General features: G+C 35.0%; 1 protein-coding gene across 1 annotated transcript; it reads right to left on the bottom strand.

Annotated features, from left to right (window-relative positions):
* Window positions 1-1,207: 1,207 nt before the first annotated feature.
* On the bottom strand, window positions 1,208-22,631 carry LOC110610329. Its single transcript, XM_021750200.2, has 22 exons — window positions 21,581-22,631; window positions 19,244-19,359; window positions 17,682-17,890; window positions 16,837-16,956; window positions 16,182-16,310; window positions 15,968-16,093; window positions 14,630-14,685; window positions 14,459-14,558; window positions 14,268-14,385; window positions 8,344-8,553; window positions 7,675-8,011; window positions 6,443-6,536; window positions 5,767-5,875; window positions 5,150-5,421; window positions 4,835-4,962; window positions 4,467-4,701; window positions 3,193-3,381; window positions 2,780-3,057; window positions 2,357-2,570; window positions 2,010-2,252; window positions 1,753-1,841; window positions 1,208-1,665 (listed from the first exon to the last, which is right to left on the bottom strand). The coding sequence occupies exons 1-22, from the start codon at window positions 22,405-22,407 to the stop codon at window positions 1,518-1,520; spliced, it is 4,347 nt and encodes a 1,448-aa protein (XP_021605892.1). The 5' UTR covers window positions 22,408-22,631; the 3' UTR covers window positions 1,208-1,517.
* Window positions 22,632-24,900: the final 2,269 nt, after the last annotated feature.

Below are 24,900 nucleotides of genomic sequence, written 5' to 3'. Positions count from 1 at the left end.
TTTCTTGGCTTGCCATATAAATCTCAATGGGTTTGTTTGAAAATTTTGGCGACAAATTAGTCTTCTTTGTTCCCACAGACAGCGCCAATTGATATGGACATTGTGATTGGTTTGATAAGAGGAGAATACCTTTGAAATTTTATGAGTCCCTCCATCGAGAATCTTGAAAAAGGAGCCTACAAAATATGAAAAAGGAGCCTACAAAATATGAAAAAATGATCAAGAGTCTACCGGATATGCCCTGGTGAAGACCCTCTGATGCTCAAGTCAGATCTAGGATTTTTAATGGTGTAAAGAGAAATAAAACCGAGAGGAAAAGAGAAGAGAAAGCTTCTAAGAAAAGAGAGTGTCCAAGAGTTTCTTTGTGAATGTAGGAGAGAGAGAGTGAGCCAGAAATCCCTAGGAGTTCCCAAGTATGATTGGCTCAGGGTATTTATATCCCGATCGTCCTGGTGTTCTCTGACTTATCTCCCGTCAAATTAGATGAAAACATCTTGTAGCAAATATATCAAGCGGCTCATTAATAACTGGCATTTGGCTAATAAATGCGAAACCAGTAAACTCATACTTTATTTATCTTATACATCACGTCAATTTATTTTACTGTACACACATCAAGTGATGTACCAAGAAGACGACTAGTAAAAGGTTGACATCCTACCTCAATCTCATCGGATCATACTCAGCTCACCAAGTTTGTATTCAAATGAGATCCACTTGGTCACTAAGATTGATACTCTCCATATTTAATACTCGTTCACAATACGAGCTTTAAATGAGAAGGTCTGCTATCAGTCTTGAGCTTTGATAAAGTCAAAGGTATTGAAAGTCTAATTTTCGTACTCCATAAGTCGATCTTTCTACTGAACAGTCAAACTGCTATCCATTTTGAGTTTTGATAAAGTTAAGTATTGAAAGTCTAATCTTCATACTCCATAGGTCGGTCTTTTTACTGAACGGTCGAATCAAATGAAAAGATTCACACGACCTCTCTAAATTCTGTCTAAATTCTGTGTATACATAGTCATGATTTCACGGGCCAAATAGGTTATCAATTTCCCTACTTATTTTTTATTGTTAGCTCACAGGATTTCTGTGATGACCATTCTCCTTCGGGAGTACACGCGTAACGTTTGCAAATTCTGTTAATGAAGTATTTCTTCTCAAAAAAAATAAATAAATAAATAAAAGATCAACAACTCAAACATGAAGTTTAAATTAATATGGTTAGAATGCAATCTTTTATGTGGATGGGTATTAAGCCCCTAATATTTACATTGCATCATACATTAGAAACGCAATACAGGAAAAGAAAATATGTATCCTGACTGCATATCGTTCAAAGAAAATACATGAATGAATGCTTTCTCTCTCTCCTATTTTCTATTTCTACTGCTGTGTCAACCATTTCTTTTTGCTCTCAAATAAAAATAATATATATTTTTCTTTTTTGAAAAAAAAAAAAAGCATAGAAAACAAGAAAAGAACCTCCTCAATGTAGAATGTCTTCGACATTATCACGACTGCCAGAAGAGCTCAAAGTCATTACTGTACAGCGACCGATCTTGAATCTCCAAATTTGCAACATGCCAATTAATAAGTTGCGATTGTAGAATCTTACAGAGAACCAGTCCTGACGGAAATATCCACCATTCACTTTCATCCCTGCATCATCGCACCCACCAGTGCTATGTTAGTTTCAAAACCCTAAACTAACCAATCAATTTCATGGAAGCTAAAGAATAAACTCACATGCTAATATTCCATGGCTGAAATGGGAATTTTTTACTCGAGGAAGATTGATTGTGATAGTGAACATACCCACAAATAAACGCGACAGCCTGGCAGAAGGTCACGGGGAAGGGTTAAAAAAGGCACACAACCATTGAAGAAGACAATAAAAGATCATAATCTTGCTGCCATCCAACTAAATGAGAACTACTTTGTTAAGGTTACTGATGCAATAGATGGATGGAGCATGTCTGAAAATGGATTAAAAAGCAACTCACAACATTAATTAAGGACGTAAGATTCCACAAAGCATAGATACGTGCAAGGCCAGCAGAACGCCTAGGTCCATGACTGAATAAAGCGTTGATTCCAGCAGGAAATGGCAGGAGAATACCAAGAGGTAAAATAAACAAAACCAGAAACACGTCTACAAATGAAATTGAATACAACTGGAGCAAAGTAAGCAATACTAAACTAAAATCTCCTAGAAGCAGCATTGAGATGACCAAACCAACAAGATCCTACAAGAACAAAATAAGACATGCACGAAAAAGTTAAATTGCTAGTATACTTCGACTAGAAAAATTAGAAGTAAGCTCATAAGCTCATTTGATCCAAGAGATACCTGGTGGCCAACAGGTTTAGTATTATGAATTATGAAAGAGAGAAGGCAAAATATATCTGTCTTCTCTTCAAGCATTTGTAAAGTGTTAGCATCCACACTGCCCCCGTAACCCTTTTTCTGCCTTGTATAACTTCCTCTGATTATGGGGGCTTGGCTTGACAGTGTTTCAACTCCCAAATGACCAGATGAATTTCCTCTATAAGCACCCTTCATACTGATTAAAATGTGGTCAGAAGAAAACCATGTTAAATTCCAATGAATTTGCCAAATGTATGCGCACAATGCAAATGTATGCACATTTATGAATATGGGCATCACAGCTGATGTAAAATAACGAGTCTATGATAGACTCATTATGAGGTCAAAACATGAAGGCTAACAGATCAAGTGGCAATATACTTGAATATGCATGAAAACCATTACCATGACTCTTGTTCAGTTTGTTTAGTGCCATCAATACTTTCGACAGTTTCTTCTTCAACAGCATAAACCAAGAGTCCATACTGGCAATAACCACAAGCTGTGGCCTGAAACCACGCAAGATCTACACGTATCCCATGGACTCTCAAAGCAGGATTGCCATGAGTTTCAAGCCATCTAACGACAGAACGAAATGTTAGTCTTAGCTGCCCCCTACGAACTAGGCGTAGTTGTGCATTCAAACCAGCCACCATTCGATACCAAGTTGTAGGAGGGACCATCTGCATGCCAAAAGGACAATAAAATGAATATAATCGGCAACAAGCACACAGAATTTTGGTGAAGTCAAACTATTCCCCTAAACTGTAAACTTGATGGTAAAACAAACTTGAGTTCCCAAAAATCAGAAAATAAACCTGGCTTATAAGGCTGGTAAGGATATTATCACTTTGAATTGAGAAGGGAGCCAAGTAACTTCCATCACCTCCAAAAATTATAGACATTGGAAATCTTTGACCTAAGGGAGGAGGAAGATCTGTCCTCTTTTCATCTCCACCAAGGAAGAAGTCCAGATATGCAAGCATTAAGTCAGGAGTTGCAGCTACCTACAGTGACAAAAGGACAAGTACTTCTGGACTCAAAAGGCTGCATGCACATGCAAATATCATACTTTGCCCCACAACAAGATCTTGATTTTCGAGAGATGCATATAAGATAGATCACCATTTTAAACTCTAAGATAGGTTTTCGTATTAAAACAATTAAAGATTCCTATCCACAAAATACTACTACCTTCATCCCACAATGACTATCGTTTTAGAGAATTTTTTTGTCCCAAACGACTCGCTTTGAGAATTTCAAGATAACATTAATTTTTATTTTCCATATATATCCTTACTAATCTTTAAGTCATTTAATATATGTGAAAAAAGCATGACCATCTAAAGGGTATTGTAGACAAATTATTATAATTTTTTCTAAAATTAAGGCTACTAATTAGTTTTATTGGTCTGGGTGTAATATTGTGGGATGGAGGTAGTATTATTTTGTAAACAGGGAAGGTAACAGTCCTCAGAGTACAGCAACTGACTGGAAACTAAGACATTATGCAATGAGATTTCTAGTAGCATTGAACACATTCAAATAAATTAATTGATATAGACAGCCCTAAAGCTCATGGAAAATAAAGCATTAGAAATTTATAGCACAAAAGTGGTTGGAGGCAGCAAAAAAAAAAAAAAAAAAGAAAATATCACACATGATTTGGACAACACAGAAAGGTTCAATTAACTAATAACCCCAATCAAATTAGAATGAAAACTTACATTAAGATAGGATAAAGAGAAAATACAGAGCAACCAAACATTCTCTCACATGTAACTAGCATTTAATGTTCTTGTGCTTATCCATCAAAACAAAGAATCTCACTTGCATTAATGAACCAACACTGAAGACACTTGACTCTCATCATACACAAATAAGGATCTGATACACCTTAGGGAGGAAAATAAGAAATGCGGAAGAGATAGAAATCAATATACCGACTTAAGTAAAGACAAACATTTAGTGACGCAGAATATATTATGAACAACATACATGAAGATCTGAGTAGCAAGAGGGCAACCATGCTACAAGGATTCAATTACTACACAACCTAACAAACCAGACAAAATGCTTAAAGAATACAAACCTTAAGCCCTTCATAAAGAGCTCGTGAACGACAAGAACGTAAGCAAGCATGATCATACTCAGATCGAACAAACTCACGCAATCTTTGTAATTTGATTCTTCTGCGCCACTGTTGCCATGACCATGCCAGGGGATATGCCAGAACAGAAAGAATGCTGTACATGGCACCTTCCCACCATTGATAAGCAGTTATAGAATTGATCTCATCCACAAATGTACCGTATGCACCCTCGTATCTGCAAGTTCAAATAAATGAGAAACAAATCAGCTTGACAATAGTAGAATATTAGCAAAATCCAAAGATGGAACAGCTGAAGATCACATATCACCATGATAGAAACCATTCCAACTGAAAACTATGTAACTTACACAATTTCTGTTATTTGCTCAGGAGGAGTGTGTGGAAGATGCCAAGGTTCACTAAAAGTATTAGGACCCATAAAATACATTCTGTGCACATGGCTCTGAGACTCCTCAGCTCTATTTGTTTCCAAGACCTGAAAAGTGATTTTTAACCATTAAACCTACCCGTCCCCAAAAAAAAAAAAACAACACACACACACACAAAGTAACACCCTCCTCTAAAAAACACAAAAAGCACAAGAAGAAACAAATGCTTCAAAAGCACGGGATTAAATAGAAAATTTTCAAATTTTCAGAAATTAGTAATCATCATTGCAAAACCTCATTCAGCGACTCCAAGAAAGGGAATGAGTGATCAATTTGAGAGCCATGATGAGTGGGAGCTGGGCCTGGTAATTCATCAACACCAACAAACTTCATCCGCGCAACACTAAGTACCAAGGCTAAGAGGATGAGAAGACCCATGAGAAGAAGACAAAATAACCATGGACCACCAAAAGTGTAAATCAACTCTTCAAGTGTCGTATAACAATGCGGCATATGAAATCTGTCTGAGATGCATTTGTAAGGACATGGTGTTTCAGCAATACCACCTGTTTAAGAGGACAAAGTGACAATTAATTAATCTTTTACAAGCATAAATGTGCTTGAGCAATATTGTGTATTTACCATTAGTGAAACACCAGAAGTGTTCATTCATCCCAAGATTATATGTCCTATTGCATTCACAGTAGAATTCAGATAGTCACAGCTATGATTATATACCCCAATAGAAATGATAGTTTCAGATATCTAAAATATCTACTAAAACATAAACATTGTTAACTTCTATAGACGACTGATTTAAAAAATGCATGAATCAAAGTGCGTTGGGCTGCCAACCACGTGCACCCAGGTTTTAGTCTTTAACATCATCATGACCATTGCATTCACAATACCTCGGACAGCAACATAAATAGCACGATGGGGAAGCTCATTGAGAGGGCATGGATGGCAAAGAGCTCTATCAGATCCAGTGACATTCTTATAAGTGCCAGCTGGACATTCCTGAAGATGCCAATAAATAAATAAACTGTCATATAAACTTCAACCAAGCAAAACAACCACTGAAGGCATATTGCACTTAAAAAGTAGTAAAATTTCAGCAACCATCAATCATGATACTAGCTTTCCTAACTAGCCATTGTGGTAACCATATATTTGAGGGAAAGGGGCTCCCCACTTGTATAGGCCCATTGGACAACCATTATTCCCATCCAGCATCTACTTAATTCCAACACACACACACAAAAAAAAAAAAAAAAGAAAAAAAGAAAAAGAATGAAGTGTGACCCATAATTTTCAAAATAATTTCAGCATTGCAGGAAAGGGGATAACAATAAACTCCCAAAAACTGCACTATTAAGGCAAATTCTCTTCCTTTGGTCTGTCTAACTATTGCCGGAAGCTTGCCACCCTTCCAGTTCTACAGTAAGTGAAAATATCACATTCTTCTTTCAGTCATAATCTACTAAATGATGGAAGAATTAAAAGTCCTTGACGGTACACATATAATATACAGATGAGGAATGGCAATGAAAAGTTAAAAATAGCACCAATAAACTGCAATGTTACCTTGCAAAATACTCCATAAAGCCCTCTTGGGCAAGCTTTCCCAGTCACTGTTCCATTTTCTCCAGCATGACCCTCATCTCTACCCAAACCTCCACTGTAAAGTTAAAAAGATCAAAAGGATATTGGGTCAACTATGATTAGCATTGCTAGTAAAAACCTAGGATAGCTTCCCCCATAATGCAACAATGCCTATTACGTTAAGTGAATCAAAGAAAAGATTTCTACTCAGAAACAACTAATTCAAAAAAAAAAGAGAAGGGAAAAAAGAACTGCCCTATTGATGAGCAGCAAATGCAAGTAGATGCCAAAAGGTACAATCAGGTTTTGCCATAAAAACAGAAGAGTCGAGGAATAATAGTTAGACAGCATAACAATCTATAGCTTTGCAGTGGGTAAATACATGAAACAAAATTAAGTGATGCACCTCTCAGGCTCTCAGCAATGTAGGATTAGGACTGTCCTCTGTTCTCAATAATGTCTAAAGAAATTATCAAGACAAAAGCACCACGTAGCAGTCTCCCCCAGGTTACACATACATGGTAATAATCATTGCGACATCCCTCCATCACTAACAATGCCCTTACAGTTGTGCTATGTGGAAGCCTTTGAATAGGCTTTTCCACTCAATATTCCTCAGTCTCTTATTTTGAGATTAAATTTTCTAAAATTCCAAGTAATCATTTATTTCATTAATTAATTGTCTGATTTTAGCTTTTCTGTCAATTTTTGACAGTATTTCACAAAAGTTAAATCCTTAAAGAGAACCCAATTGATGAAAGTGAACCATGTAAGCAACCATAAACCAGATTGAGATGCAAGCTCAGTTGAGTAATTATTATATTACCATGTAGATTCTCAATTTACCTTCTTGTCCAACGGCTTTCAAGAATGTTTGTGTATGGAAACTCAACCAAGCTATATTATAGAATAAATGACCATAAATTCACCATAAATACATCACACAACATAGTATTGGTTAGCATAATCAGAACTCCCAATGAACTCTTTATCTTTGACTTTCCATTAGGTAAACATGATCAAGTACAAATCAATTTTTCATGGCTACAACGAAAAGTCAGGCTTTACATTAAAACTTTCTTTTCATCAATACAAAGCAAAAAACTAAATAAATGTGCCAAGAGAAAAGACATGCTTTCAGGAAAATATTGAAACCAAAAAGAAAATTATCAAGGTGACCACAAGAATATCAAGTATTTGGATAAAATACAAACCCAGTGAGAATGCTTCCTTTTACACTGGCAATGGGCTGGTATACATCTCCAGTGGGAATGTCTGACCAGTGGAAGTGAATCCTTCCACCACCTCCACCACCACCCCCATTCGGGCTACCATAACCCCCAACACTTGAAAGAACAGCAGACTCACCAAGATCTAACGTATGCAAAAACAACAGCATAGTTCCTCCAGAACCACCCCCAGGACCTCCACTGGTACCATTTCTAACAATAAACTCTCTCTGCTTGACAATTTCTTCAAAACTTTCTCCATCAGCTCCCACTGAGCCTTCAACAGACAAACTTGACAAAGGATGCTCCAATGAACCCATTACTGTTCATAGAATTGGAAAGAACAAGAACAAGTGAATGTAGCTATCAGCTCACAAATACATCAATATACTCAATTCTAACATAGCATTAGACGAATAAGGAATTGTGAAGAGAAGAAACAATCAATTAACAAGATGCCACGAAAGTAATAGATTAAAATTAATGAATCAGACACATTAATATCACATGCAGGCGCTAAAAAATCTAGCACAGAGACACATTTTGGATATTACATTGGTCCCTGTTCTACAACAATGTATCCAAAATAGAAGCAAAAAAATAGGTAAAAACAATGAACTACTTGGTCAGTCAATTGAAACAAATTAAGCGTACCTATGATACCACCACCTGCTGTTTTACTGGATGAGTTATCATCTCCACTTCCGCTACCAAGTTCACAAGGAAACTCTGCATTTCCATATGAAATACCACCCTCAACACAGCTACCATTGTAACATCCAAGCCCACCTTTACCGCCATGGCCACCACCACTGCCAATACCATTTTCTAAAACCTGACCTCTACCCACACCACCTGTGCAACCTGCATGAATATAAACACGATGGGTTTGTATTTCCATACAAATCATAATTCTAAAATTAAGTATGCAAGCCTGTGAAGGATAGCATATGCATTCTATCTTTATCAGATTATCCAAGGCATGGCTCAATTCATGTGCAAGCACATAGAATTATTTATGGGTGTGAGCATGAAAAAGTGAAAAAGAAAATATAAAAGAATCTTATAGAATGTTATAAGTTATAGAAAGTAAATATGTTAATATAGGAAGTAAATATTGATAGATGGGTCAGTTGCTTAATCTTAGGGATTATATAATCATAAGCTTGATTTTCCTTCCTGTTTAGATACCGTCTCTCATATATAAATAGGTTGTAATTTCTATTGTGAAATATAACAACAAATATTATCCTTCTACATGGTATCAGAGCCACCCTGTGTCAACAAATTGTGCAGAGCTAGTGGACCTGCGAGGAAAGGGCTACCCGTGAGAGACAAGGTGGAGCCGCCAGAGTGACTAGCGAACCATAATACCCAAGGGTCAGATCCTGATTAGCAATTGTATTTGATCTAGTTGCGACGAGAATGTCGCAAATTTAGCGGGACCGAGTGTGACGGTCAACTGCCTGCTTGTGGCTTTCGTCCCACATCGTCAGATTATAGAAAATCTAAATTGTATATAATAGTTAGTACGAAACCACTAAATAACTTAAGTTAACCATTTTGGGCCAAGTGGAGACTTAGTGCCCTGTTCATTTGGGTTACCCATAAAGGGTAACATTTGGATCTCACCATCGCCGGAGTCGCCACACCATTCCCTTGTCAGATCTGAGGTTTGTTTGCCGTTCGGGTGTTGGGTGGAGGTGTTTTAGGTACTATTCATATTCGGGGGTACTGTTCATCAGCACTGTTCACAGGTTCTGTTCATCAGTACTGTTCACGGGTCCTATTCATCAGTACTGTTCACGTGGTACTGTTCATCGGTACTGTGCACGCCGGATACTGTTTTCTGATTTTGTGTTTCTTTTGTTGCTATCGTTTTGGGTTGGTTGTCCTTATGGCTGAAGTTAAAACCACCACCGTAACTGATGTGATTCCTATGATTACTAAAAGGGTAATTTACGATTTAGTCCCTGGGTATTGCCATTATTAACAAGTCAGTCCCTGTATTTTTAGAAACCTATTAAAACGTCCTTATGTTTTATTTCCGTCAACGAAATAGTCCTTCCGTCCTATTTTCCTTTAAAATTAGATAAAGGAGGAGAGAGAAAATTTTTAAAATCCAATTTTACCCTCAAATAAAACCATTTATTTAGTCCTTGTATATTGTAATTATTAACAAGTTAGTCCTTACATTTTCAAAAATCTATTAAAATATTTTTATCTTTTTTCATATCTATTAAAACGTCCTTATTATTTTTTTCCATCAATGAAATAGTCCCTATCTTTTCTCACATCTATTAAAACATCCTTATCGTTTATTTAAGTCAACGAAATAGTCCCTCCTCATCGTTTCTTTCTGTCAACGAAATCATCTCTCCCTATATTTTTAGAAATATATTAAAACGTCCTTATTGTTTCTTTTTGTCAACGAAATAGTCCCTATCTTTTCTCAGATCTATTAAAACATCCTTATTGTTTCTTTTTATCAACAAAATAGTCCTTATCTTTTCTTTCCTCCTCCTCCTCCTCCTCCTCCTCCTCCTCCGAAAAAGAAGAAGAAGAAGAAGAAGAAGAAGAAGAAGATGAAGAGAAAGAAGAAAAAGAAGAAGAAGGAGAAGAAGAAGAAGAAGGAGAGAGAAGAAAAAGAAGAAGAAGAAGAAGAAGAAGAAGAAGAAGAAGAAGAAGAAGAAGAAGAAGGAGAAGAATGAGAAGAAGAAGAAGAAGAAAAAGAAGAAAAAGAAGCAAAAGAAGAAAAAGGAGAAGAAGCAGAAGAAGAAGGAGAAAAAACAGAAGAAGAAGAAGAGAAAGGAGAAGCAGAAGAAGAAGAAGCAGAAGAAGAAGAAGCAAAAGGAAGAAGAATTGATGAAGAAGAAAAGGAAGGAGGAGGAGGAGAAAAATAATTGGGGGTAATTTAGTCTTTTACTATATTTTTAACGGCAAAAATAGACAGAAGGACTATTTCGTTGACGGAGAGAAAACATAAGGACGTTTTAATAGGTTTTTGAAAATACAGGGACTGACTTGTTAATAATGGCAATACCCAGGGACTAAATCGTAAATTACCCTTACTAAAATCACGGAACACAAATTGAATGGATCTTCCGATTAGGGAATTTTGATATCTGCAGATGAATATGCACAATTCATCCAATACCAGGCATCTTTAAAATCCTCTAATTCCTCTATCACTGCAATTGCTGAGTCAGGTAATTCTACTGCATGTCTTGTGTCTTCATCCTCCAAATAGGTTATTGATTCTGGTTCTACCAATCATATGTCAGGTAATTCTAACCTTTTGTCGAATCTTGAGTCTCATACATCGCCTTCTTATATTACTCTTGCTGATGGCACTAAATCTTCTGTCATGGGTTCTGGTCATGTCAACTTAACACCTTCTCTTTCTGTATCCTCTGTGTTATGTCTCCCTAAGTTCGCGTTTAATTTGCTTTCCGTGAGTAAACTCACTCGTGCATTGAATTGTTGTATCTCATTCTTTCCTGATCACTATGTTTTTCAAGATCTTTCGACGAAGCAGATTATTGGTAGAGGGAGTGAGTCAGAGGGTCTTTACGTCTTGGATCAGCAACAACCTCGATCTCCTCGATCTCTGGTATGCCCCACGCGTTTAACACCTTTTGATGTTCATTGTCGTTTAGGGCGTCCTTCTCTCTCGGCTTTGACGAAGTTATGTCCACAGTTTCATTCTTTGTCTGTTCTGGATTGTGAGTCTTGTAAATTTGCCAAACATCATCGTTTACCTACACTGTCTTGAGTCAATAAACGGGCTTCGTCCCCCTTTGAGTTAGTCCATTCAGATGTTTGGAGTCCTTGTCCTGTTGTGTCTAAGTCTGGCTTTAAGTATTTTGTTACTTTTGTTGATGATTTCTCTCGTACTACTTGGTTATTTTTAATAAAGAGTCGTTCAGAATTATTTTCTATTTTTTGTGCATTTTACGCTGAAATACAAACCCCATGCAATACTTCCATCCGTATATTGCAAAGTGATAATGCTAAAGAGTATCTCTCGGGGGAATTTCAAACTTATTTGTTACAAAAAGGGATTCTTCATCAGTCCTCTTGTGTTGCCACTCTTTCACAAAATGGAGTTGCTGAAAGAAAAAATCGACATCTTCTTGAAATAGCCAGAGCCCTCTTATTCCAAATGAAGGTACCTAAATGTTTTTGGGCTGATGCTGCTTGTTTTTTGATCAATCGCATGCCTTCCCCCATCCTTCATGGTGATATCCATTATAACATTTTGTTTCCCACTAAATCTTTGTTTCCTATTGAGCCACATATCTTTGGTTGTACTTGTTTTGTTCGTGATGTTCGTCCACAGGTTACTAAATTGGATCCCAAATCACTCAAATGTGTCTTCCTTGGCTACTCTCGACGTCAGAAAGGGTATCGTTGTTTTTCTCCTGATCTGAATCGGTATTTTGTGTCTGCGGATGTAACATTCTTTGAGTCCACTCCGTTTTTTCCGCCATCATCTGTTTATAACACCCAAGAGGAGAAAGATGACCTCTTATTATACACTGTTCGCTCTCTGTCTCCTCAGACTACTCCTACACCTTTCGCTCATGTGCCAGGTCGCCCTCCCATCTTTCATGTGTATTCCAGACGCTTAGAGGACTCTGACTCCATTCCGCTACCCGCGTCTTCGTCGACCGATCCTACTCCCACTGATCCTTCACTGTCTGATTTGGATTTGCCCATTGCTCTTCACAAAGGTAAACGTACTTGCACTTATCCTATTTCATCTTGTGTCTCTTATGATCAATTATCCTCCTCTTCTCGTTGTTTTGTCACTGCTTTAGATTCTATTTCAATTCCCAAAACTGTTATTGAGGCTTTGTCCCATCCTGGTTGGCGTGCTGCAATGGAAGAGGAAATGATGGCCCTTGACACTAATGGTACTTGAGAGTTGATGTCCTTGCCCCCAGGAAAGCGGGCTATTGGGTGCAAATGGATGTTTGCAGTGAAAGTAAACCCTGATGGATCTATTGCTCGCCTCAAGGCCCGTTTAGTGGCCAAAGGTTATGCACAAACTTATGGAGTTGACTATTTTGATACATTCTCCCCAGTTGCCAAGCTCGCATCTGTCCGATTGTTTATTTCCTTGGCGGCTACTCATGATTGGCCTTTGCATCAACTAGATATTAAAAATGTTTTTCTTCATGGTGATCTTCAGGAGGAGATTTATATTGAGCAACCACCTGGTTTTGTTGCTCAGGGGGAGTCAGGTAAGGTCTGTAGACTTCGAAAATCTCTTTATAGCTTGAAACAGAGTCCTCGGGCATGGTTTGGCAGGTTTAGTGAGGTGGTCCAACAGTTTGGAATGAAGATGAGTAAGTGTGATCACTCAGTATTTTATAGAAATTCTGATAGTGGAGTAATTCTGCTTGTAGTATATGTGGATGATATCGTTATTACAGGAAGTGACATTGCTGACATCACATCTCTAAAAGAATTTCTTAAAACACAGTTTCATACAAAGGATTTGGGTTCCTTGAAATATTTCTTGGGAATCGAAGTCATGCGGTGTAAGAAATGCATCTTCTTATCTCAAAGAAAATATGTTCTTGATTTGTTGGCAGAAACAGGAAAATTGAGTGTTAAGCCTTGTAGTGCCCCAATGACCCTTAACCTTCAACTTACCACAAAAGACAGTGAGCCATTTGCAGATCCTGGAAGGTATAGAAGATTAGTTGGCAAACTGAATTATTTGACGGTGACTCGTCCTGATATTGCATATTCAGTGAGTGTGGTAAGTCAGTTTATGTCTTCTCCTACTGTTGCCCAGTGGGATGCTCTGGGACAGATTTTTTGTTACCTTAAAGGAGCCCCAGGGCGAGGCCTATTCTATGGTAACCATGGGCACTCAAATATTGAATGCTTTTCTGATGCTGATTGGGCAAGCTCGAAAGTTGATAGGAGGTCAACTACTGGGTATTGTGTTTTTGTGGGAGGTAACTTGGTCTCATGGAAAAGTAAGAAGCAAAATGTGGTCTCTTGTTCTAGTGCTGAATCTGAATATCGAGCCATGGCACAAGCCGTTTGTGAAATCTTGTGGGTACGTCAACTGTTGGAAGAAGTTGGATTCACAAATTCGGTGCCTGCTAAGTTGTGGTGTGATAATCAAGCAGCTATCCACATTGCCTCCAATCCAGTATTCCACGAGAGGACTAAACACATCAAGATTGATTGTCATTTTGTTCGTTAAAAGGTCCAACAAAAGATAATATCAACAGGACATATCCAAACTGGAGAACAATTAGGAGATATTTTCACAAAAGCTCTAAATGGGACTCGAGTTGATTATACATGTAACAAGTTGGGCATGATTAACATTTATGATCCAACTTGAAGGGGAGTGTTATAAGTTATAGAAAGTAAATATGTTAATATAGGAAGTAAATATTGATAGATGGGTCAGTTGCTTAATCTTAGGGATTGTATAATCATAGGCTTGATTTTCCTTCCTATTTAGATACCGTCTCTCATGTATAAATAGGTTGTAATCTCTATTGTGAAATACAACAACAAAAATTATCCTTCTACATAGAACATACCCATCCCAGATGCACTAATTGTTCCATGAGATAGGACAGACACAGTTCTTGTCCGATGGAAATGAACAACAGATCCCTTTATGAGTCCTTCAACAGTGATATCCTCCACTCGACATATCTGAGTTTAACAACACAGTCAGATAAATAGGTAATTTGTACTGTATAACTTCCAACCACTGTTTTATGATCACCTGAAGAGTAAAAGACAAAGATGAGTTCACATTGCAATCTTCAGGTGGATGAAGGAGTTCAATAGGGCAATCTTCAAGTTCGCAATGAAGCCTTGGTGTCCTAGACAAGTAAAAATGCAGAATTTAGGATACATTAAAGATACAAAGAAAACAAATAAAACCAGAACTTACACAGCATCACTTGTTGCATTTTTCAGAGGACCGCGTAAAACAGATCCAGGTCCAACCTTCAGGCATATCAGTAATAAATTAATAGATAGGTAAAGGTTGAGAAATATAACCTTACTACTAGCAGTAGCACAGGAGAATCAAGAATGATATTCAACAAATTCAATCAATTCAATGGATCTTAACCAAATAGTATCATAATAAAAGCTTATCACTTCACATTATTGTGGTGGCTGTCTCCAGGATTCAAACCATGCCACAACCATATTACCTATGGCTAGTCCAGTTTACACCAAAATTATAGAAATTACAAAATTCGGTCAAAACCCATAAAACCAGGTTGGCCTGTTACAGGTATACCAATGTTCAGATTTTACTTTTTGTACATGTGACAGTCATTGTTTAGCAACACGTGGCAACCTTCTAATGAAAAAAGAGACCATATGTTATGTTTTTTCACGTCCTAAATGTAATATACCATGCATTTATCTAAAAGTAAAACTAAACTCCTACTATGGATTATCCACGTTCAAACATTGAATTTTGAGGAATGCTTATACACTAAATATTAACTTGAAACTTAAATGTAAATTGGACAAGATGATTAAATATTTAAATGATAGAATTCTGATATACAAGCCAATATATTAGAATCAATTTATAAATGATAACCTTTACTGTGGTAATATTAATTAATAAAGAAAATCATTAATTGCATTAATTAATTTAATATTTATTGAATAACATGTCATTAACTATTAATTTACTAACTAATAATATCAATGCATAAAATATTATTAATTATATAATATAACTCTAACATTGATTGAAGAGCATTTAGGATGTACAGTATAGCAGTTCAATCCTCAAATCCTTAACCATCTGGCTTTACAGGTTCTCAAACTGGAGATGGGTTTGAAAACCTTGGCTCTAGAAAGGTGATAAATGCATTAATTAACAAATACTAGAATGAACTTCTAGCCTTAACTAACTTGATATTCACAGAAAGAGTTCACTTATTTTTATGTGATAAAGGAAGCAAATTATTGGAAAAATTTTATAAAAAAAAAATACAAGACATAAACCAGTAAATGAGATATTGCAAGAGGTATATAATTCTTTTATTCGGAATCTATAGATATTAGTAAAACAGTTTAAAAAATTCACAATTACATCACCAGTCATTTGAACAGCAAGGAAAATGGTGCAATTACCTACACGATAAACAATCTTCCTCACACTTAAATTATTATTTAAAAAATACACGTATGCAAAACACAAGCAAACAAATCTCATAACCATCAGAGGCAATATCAGCAGATATATCATATAACAGCTTACATGAATATTGTAAAATAGTGATAGAACCAGACGTTGCGCTTCAATTGAGTCGCCTGGTCCTGACAAATTCAATAAACCTTGTCCATGAACTCCAAGATTTGCATTAGAATGTATGACAGACGATTCCTGTTTTACAGAAAGATGATGAGTCATACATCACTGCATTACATGCAACAAAATAGAGAGAATAACGAAGTGAGCTTGAGAAGAGTACCTTGAGAACAATTAAATTACTAGCCTCAAGCCAAGAAGTTTCAACTGTTACATCTTCACCACCGTCTATTATCATTTTGGAATTCCACATTAATAATATTTTTACAGTCATGCGCAAAGCCCCATATACCTGAGGCATAATAAACACAACCACCACATGCATCATTATCATATTACATATAAACAAGAAAGCATTAAAGGAGCATACGCACAACACAGCTCATGATGCAAGCTCTGTGCATGGCACGATTAAGGCAGTGCAAATAAGGAGATGCATAAAATTCATCCATCTATGGAGATAACAGCATTCAAAATCTAAAATAAAATATGAGGAGATCAAACTGCAGTTACCCCCAACATCATCCCAAAAAAACAGGTTGTCTAGGCATATTCAAATTCAATGATTCAAAATCTAAAAGGATTAAAGACATAATGAAGTTGAGCACACAAAAAAAAGCAAATAATGGTCAAGTTTCATGTTAAACAGGGACAGGTCTGGAATTCATGTGATATCAGAGAAAAGCACATGGTCTTCCACATTGCCAGAAATACTACAGTTACAATTGCAAGGATTTCAAGCAAGTAATAAGTGCACATGGCAAATCATCAGGTCAATTTGCCAGGATTATGTAAGGTAAAGGACAATTTTTGTTTACCTTCATTACAGAGTCACTCATTAAGAGTTCTTCTGCCAATAGTTCAAATTCAGATGAAGCATAATGAGCTAGACCAAAGCTCAGCACTCCACCACACAATACACTTATCTGTCCTTGGACCTACATATAGAGAGGACTATATCAACATACAATTATATTCATATCAAATACTTTAGCATATTTTGAAAACCAGAATAAGGAAGATTTGACCCAAAGAATATGATAACTGATCAACAGAAGAAAATTGTAAGGAGATAGTCCTCCTACTAAATGATAGGAGAATAAATCTCAAACACACTAATGAAAAAATTTAAAAAAGAACCCTACAAGAATAAGTTCAAAATGCATTACTTAGAGCTTCAATAGATGATATAGCAAGTAAAGTCCAATATTGAATAAGGTCCTCCTAAGAAGAGAGGAGTGTGTGTATGCGGAGAGTGATGCTTGTGTAAACAAATCACCAAGAAGATGCAGCAAGTCATTACAGATGCATCCTATGATAACATCTTATTTTGCCCTTTTTGGTACTCCTCTGCAAATGCATTTTTCAGCCAGCAGCTCTATATATATATATATATATATCCTACATCCTAGATTTGCCTCATTCCATATTTCAACTCCTTTTTAATACCTGCTGAAATTTCAACTTCTTGAGGTTACACATCTGTTCTTTTTACACAAATGCAAATCCAATTCATATATTTCAAGAAATATCATCAGCTTTTAGTCAATTGTACCAAGAAAGTTGTAAATTTTGCATGTCTGTATTTCTTTCCTCTAGAAAGCAAGTAAAATATAGGGGGGAAAAGAAGGATGTACAAATTGACTATTCAAAATTTGAAAACCTGGACACGACTCCAAAGCAAAGGTACGGTGGCCCTGGCATTATTTCGAACATAAACATTTGTCCAAAGCGGCTGATAAGGAAAGTCTAAAAGAAGGGTCTCAGTATCTGTTGACATGTTGTAATTATTAACAATAAGGCTCCGAGGAACAGAATCATATAAAGTCCCCGCAGCACCTGCATTTTCTGGGCAGCCACGACTACTTCCTCCTGCAAACACAATAAGTTGCATATTTCAGTTTGATCCATGAAAAGTATGATTGAACTGAGAAATTCAAATTTTTAAAACGTGCACGCTTCAGTGCTTCGAACAAATCAGACACGCACAAACAAATATATGATAGTTGACAGATACACAGCTAGTAGCCTAGACCCCAGTATCAAATGTCTTAATCTATGCCTACGCACAATTCCAAAGGAACAAAAATTTGTCAAACAAGAGAAAGAAAGAGCTGCAAACGCAGAAACAAAATTTCCAATAACCTTAGGACACAGAATATAGTGCCCAAGAAAAAAGATCAAATAAAAATTTAAGCAAGCAATTAGATCAGGAACTGAGGACACATTACTAAGACAAAATCTGTTAAAACGGGAGAAGACATGACAAGATCATGTTCACAACAAAAATGAGAGACAGGATTCTGTAATTAATATCATCTCAAGTTTCTACTACAAGAGCCAATCAATTTTTCATGTGCAGGTGACTATTTTTATGCTGGCTGTTACTGTATCACAACCCTTTACCAAGCTTAGGACCACAAGAGAGTCCTAATCCAACACTACATAAAAATTGACCTTGACAGATTTGGAAAAAACTAGTATCAAAATCCACACGGCAGTGAATGAGAAAGAATATGGTATAGATGCTCTCTTGGGGATTGAATACTATGCCAGAATACTCTAGCCATCTAGTCCAATGATGTTCACAATGAACGCAGATATAATTTAAAGCAGCAAAGCCCTTGGTCTTCATATTTTTTTTCTTCTTTTTTTTTTTTTGAAATTTTAATTTTAATAATTTATTTTCCCATTCAATGACAGATATAAAAAGACTGCTATTTTTCTTTCCCTAACTACAACTCATCTGCTGATTCTTCAACATCAGTAAGTTCAGACCACCACCTAGTTTCACCCAAACCTCATCCTGTTCATGGAAAGACCATCCAGGTTTGGGTCCAAAAGCAGTGAAAATGCCCTATGAAGACTCACTTTTGCTATGTCATCTATAAAACATACAAATGAAAAAGAGAACTCAAAATTGCACATGCATGAACCTCCAGAATTATGTTAAGCTATGCTTGAAACAAGAAGATAAAATGCAAAAGTTAGAAATTGAGCAAATGCAATTATAATAAGCATGAACGCCCCCTCTCCAAAAGACAAATCCCTTCTACTTACATTTATTATCTTCATCAGTAACAGATGAATAACCACTCGAGATTAAAGAAAATAATATACTAGGGGAAAAAAACGGAATTTGGAGTTGTAACTGGCAGATTAGCTTGTTGTTCAGAATATTTGCTAAAGTAGAACACTGTATCAAAAGAACATATTGAGCCTTACCATGCACAAAAATCTGAGGCTCGTCATGCCTACTGAAAATGTCAACTGAAACTCTTCCACCGCCACCACCAGCAAAACCACTGCCTCCACAAGCACTTATTCTGCCACTTCCAGTCCTGCTCTTCATAGAAAGAAAGTTATAGAGAAATTAAAGCCTGTACATTGATTATATTTTACAGGAAATGGCAGCTGAGGCAGAATCCATAATTTCATCAAAATTAATAAAGCTATGAGGTAAGCCAACTGCTCATCAACTCCACAATCAGAGAAAACCTTCAAACATTCCCGGTCCTAGCTTTGACAATGCCAAACAAAAATATAATTAAAGACAGAGGTCAGAGGTGTTCATGTATTTTTTTTTTTTTAATCATTCAATTAAATCAGGTACAATTATTATAAGATGTTGTTCTAGTCCTCTGCTCTCACTAAATCTGTAGAGTAGTTTAAAATTAGAACGATTTATTTCACTACTGCATGTAAACCAGAATGAACACAGTTATAAACCAATATACATAGACCAAGACAAGGAAGAAACAAACAATCAAAGGCCATGACAAAGATTAAAGATAGTAAGAAACAACAAAACAAAATGCTTCCAAGCTTTATGTATATCATAATTTTTATGATCCACACACATTTTATTTTTGCCTGCTGGAGTTTGCCAAGTTAATATCTGTCCATTAAGCTTGACTGAAGCATTCCCCACATCAATCTTTAGTCATAAACTTTGGTAAACCACATATTTAACTTCAAAGAAACAAAAATGCATATTTGAAATTCAACAATATAGAGAAAAATTTGCTCACTGTAGAAGCAGAGCTTATAGATGAATCTTCATCAACAGCTAATGCCAAATTTTCAAAGCATCAACCATGCTGCAAATCATGGTTTGGACATTTAAAGATAAAACTACCAGTGATTCTTAAAATAGGATCTCTCTTCTAGTTCAATGTCAATGTTATTAATTGAAAAAATTTTAAAAAAAAGGGATAAGCGTAGACAAAAATGCAAGAAAATTACATCTAAATGCTACTAGGTGTTAAAAAAAAAAAGGAAACCTTATCATGTAATTGTCATAATTGCCATGACCCTTATAGCTTTTGAATCAGGAAAAGTATATTATACTATAGACAAGGGAAACTCACTTCTCCCTGCTAAAAGTTGACTCCTGCTCCTCTTCATTATTGCGAGTATTAATTCCCCACCAACATAATTACAACAGCAACTATGCTTCAAATTTGCCACTCATTTTCCAATTCAAGATACTTCTGGTGGTAAAAGTGTAAAAAGTAAAACATGGGTTTCACCCCCATTTCCAAGTTGATTTTGCCCAACTGGAAAATATGAAAAGAGCCACTTCCAACAATTAAAGACAAGCACAGAAACCTAGAAGTTTTACACTTTAACCTTGCATGAAATATACTTGCTTTTAGCTCAACTTTCCTATCACTCAAAAACAACAAATCATAATATTTACTTGCCAAATTTACCAAAACTTACTAATTAACATTAGCATGTGTTTAAAGAATCAAATCAAGTCAAAGATTTTCAATGCCTGTTTGGCATTGTGATTTGAGGGCGAAAACTGTTTCAGAGAAAAAGAGAGGAAAAAAAAAAGCACCATTATAAATACCTAAAAAGAAAAACTAGTTTGCAAAGAAGTTGTTTTCTTGTTTAGTGTTCTTATGTCTAAAACTTATCAAATTCAATTTTTAATCATTTTTTAATACTAAATAACAAATATATTTAAAAAAGCACTTTTAATCATTTTTTAATAAAGTAGCAAACAGAACCTTACAGTAATTAATTTCATGGATAATGCAATGGTAAAAACCTTTACAGACCAAAATAAATCACAAGAAATAAGAAGAGCAAATGAGAACTATTTAGGATTTTACTTGACCAACCTCTTACACCTGAAAGGCGGGGATAGGATACAGTATATGAGAGAGAGAGAGAGAGAGAGGGAGATTAATTAAACTGCATGATTTGGAAATTTCTAGATTAGATTTAAGAAGGCACAAGTTTTGCTGTAACGCTACAACTAAACACCACCCCCCCCCCCCAAAAAAAAAAAAATTACAATCTTAATTAATAAATTAATCAATAATCATTCAGAAAGTGTGGTGCTTCACTTCCCTAGTATTTCATATATGCTCTTCAGAGTTGAATCAACTCAAATCTTTAATACGTCTTTTACTCCATAAATCATTAGTATCTTTCCTAAACCATATACTCCAATAAGAATGTCAACCAAGTAATGTTAAATTACTTTCCATATCCAAATTCAGAATTTCATACTAAGTACACATACACAAAGTCAGCAATTAAACTCACATTCTATGGGCCTTTATGCAGATGCTGCCACCAGAGCCTCCACCTCCCTTGGTACCCCCATCACCTCCATCAGCCAATATGTAGCCATCGACTACCACATGCTCGATTATGGTCAATGTCACTTTTCCACCCCCTCCACCGCCATAATTCACCTCCTTACTCGTAGTCCCTCCCCTGCTTCCATAACTTGACGGAGTCTGCAAAGAAGACCACGAATACGCGTCCCCTCCCCAAACATCCTCCGGCAGCTTCTTATCATCCACTACACAACAAGCCCCCCTTCCTCCATGCCCTCCTCCAGCACCATCTGTCCCCTGAGGGGTTCCACTCGTCTGCGGTGGCGGTTTCCCAGCCAATCCCGTCGTGTTTACTACAGTTCCATTGAGAAAGCCCGCATCATATGCCACGAGCTCAAAGCTCCCAGTAACAATGGAGGCATTGATTGACAAAGTAAAATTGCCTGTGATGTTAACGGTTATAGAACAACCAGCAGAGGGACAATTGAAACTCACCCCAGGATGGACATAAAAATTGCCCTTCCCTGCTATGTACACATCACGGGTAAGGTTCACGTCAGAGACTATCTGGCAAGTGGTGTCCAGCGAGCCTATTCCGCCGAGATCTTCAGTGCAAGAAACCGACGGAGCGTGCGGCGGCGGAGGTGGTGGCGATGGAGGGGAATAATCCTGGTGAAATAGATTGGAATCTAAATCGATTATTGATAAATAATCCCCCCTACTCCAGCAGAGAACGAGGTTATGGTTTGCAATTAGTGTGTTTGCGAGAATGGCGAAATGGAAGAGACTAAAAGAGTGAAATCGAGCCATTCACTGGTGGCGAAAGTCATTACAATTGAAGGTCAGGATTCTGCAATTGGAAGCATAGCATTATCAAAATTAAGACCACCATTTAAGAGGGTAGTTTCTCCAATTTCTAGCAATAGAGACGAACAGAAAACCCTAGAAATGGCTCCTCTGCAATTAAGATTTGAGCTTTTTGAGGGGAAAGCAAGTGCTCTGGAGAGAGAAAGAGAAGCAGATGGCAAGGACACAGAAAGAGCGAGAGAACTTTATTGGCTGAGGTTAGGGATTATGATAAAACAAGGTCGACTTCACCTGTGCTCAGTTTTTTGTCACTTTTTTATTGGATGATATGTGGAAGGCCTTTCGAATGTCAATGCTCTAGCCAATGGGGTTTTACTATGTCGAGAAAATAATGAACTTGCCTGTTATGCCTCTCTTCTTACTGTTAGCAGTTTTTTAAAAAGAATATAAAGTTAGGAGTATTTGTCAAAATTAAATTTCCTAGTTGGACAATTTTAAATGCGGAGATGGCGATTGTCCATTAACGTAGATCTGAAAAAATAATTATTTTTATAAATTGATCTTAGCCTATTAAATAATAACTTATGATGAAAAATGATTTTATCTATTATTGATCTCAATAAAAGTAAATAGGGCATGGATAATTTATGATGAAAAATTTATTTCACAACTTAAAATTTCTTTAATAATTTTAATGTTTGACTTCATTATTAATTTCACTAATATTTGTTTTAAACTTCTCTTACTTATTTTAAACTCAATAATTGTTAACTTTTAGAATTATCTAATTTAATATATTATGATTAATAATTCATTTCATAAATTAATAATATTACAAAATATTTAAATTTTATTTATTAAATATAAAATTCCAGAACATGTAAATATTATTATGACATGCATTAATAAATTATTATATAAATAAATTTAAAAGAGTTAATGGCAAAAAATTTATGTAATTTTAATTTTATAATAATTATCTCTATATTTTTTATTAATTAAATTTTATTTTTTTAAAATTACTTCAATTTTATAATATTGTTATTTATGCCATTAAAAATTAAAAAAATTGTCATATCACTCTAGTAAATTTCAAAATAAAATTAATAATAATTTAAAAATTTATAGTAAAATTACAATAAAATTAAAAATATAGAATTTTTTAATAATTATCTATTTTATTAATAGTGCTTTATTAGGAGATGGAGAAATGGAGATCAAATCTATAATTTGAGATGAATTACATATTTTTTAAACTATTTAATCAAATAAAGTTAGATAATTAAATATTTTATCCCATATATTATTGATTTTTTTAAAATTTATTGTAAATGTTAGTATAATTAAAAAGAAATAGTAGATTAGCATTATATTTGAAAATTTAAAAAATAATTTAAAAAATATTCTAAAAAATATTTTTTTATTTTTTTATTTTTTTTAGCTGAATCATATTAAATATTATTGTAAATTATTTTTTAATAATTCATAATTAATATATTTAATAATGTTATTTTTTTAATGATAATTTTAAAAATAATGTTAAATAGTAAACATATTGGACAAATTAAAGAAAAGTCGGTTGATAATAATTTTAGTTAAAATAACATCAAAATAAATTGTTATTATAAAATTATTGATAAAAATTAAAAAAATGAATAATAATATAAATAGTAATTTAAGTAATTTTATAATTTTGCAAGTTTCTAATAGTAGGGTGCATTTGATTAGATATTAAAATGGATAGAGTTTAATTGGCAAAAATAAAAGTATTGAATGAAATTGCAATAAAAGTAAAATATATATTTTTTTAGTAACTAATTATAAATTTTGCTGACATGGCGTATTGATATAGTGTTGATCTAACGAGTAACATGGCAATTTCATTAGTTTTTTAACTGCACAAATAATAGTTATGTGTATTTGAAGCAATTTTAAGAGATCATTTAATTGAAAAAAAAATAAATATAATTGCAATAAAATCAAAAGTACGAGATTTTTTTTCAATTAACTCAATTTAAAACACTAGTTCTATATAAAATTCAAATTTGAATTAATATTATGCTTTAGACGTGTTATAACTTTGACCTACCTCCTCATGTTAATGATGTTTAAATGTTGATTTGTTGTATTGATTGGTTGATTGAATTTCTATCCACCTATGCCATATGACAATTTCTAAGGTTTATGTTTTTTTTTTCAAAATTAAGTACCACATGGAAATTAAATGTTTCTAAATACCTATACAACACTAATAAATAAAAATTTAAAATATTATATCACGGGTAAAAAATAATATATTTATTATATATAAAAAACATTATCAACAATCGAAAATTGAATCACTTTATTTATTAATATAAATATATAATGTATTTGGATAATAAATAATGGAATTGTCTTTTATAGATAAATTATAATATTATACTATTACTCGATTTTTAATTGAATGATAAATGATAATATACCTTTATGAGTAAGAGAGTATATATACTAAAT

This window comes from Manihot esculenta, chromosome 3, assembly GCF_001659605.2.
Source record: "Manihot esculenta cultivar AM560-2 chromosome 3, M.esculenta_v8, whole genome shotgun sequence".
Taxonomy (NCBI): Eukaryota; Viridiplantae; Streptophyta; class Magnoliopsida; order Malpighiales; family Euphorbiaceae; genus Manihot; species Manihot esculenta.
The sequence above is the reverse complement of the archived record's forward strand: the minus strand, read 5'-3'. Positions and strand labels throughout refer to the sequence as shown.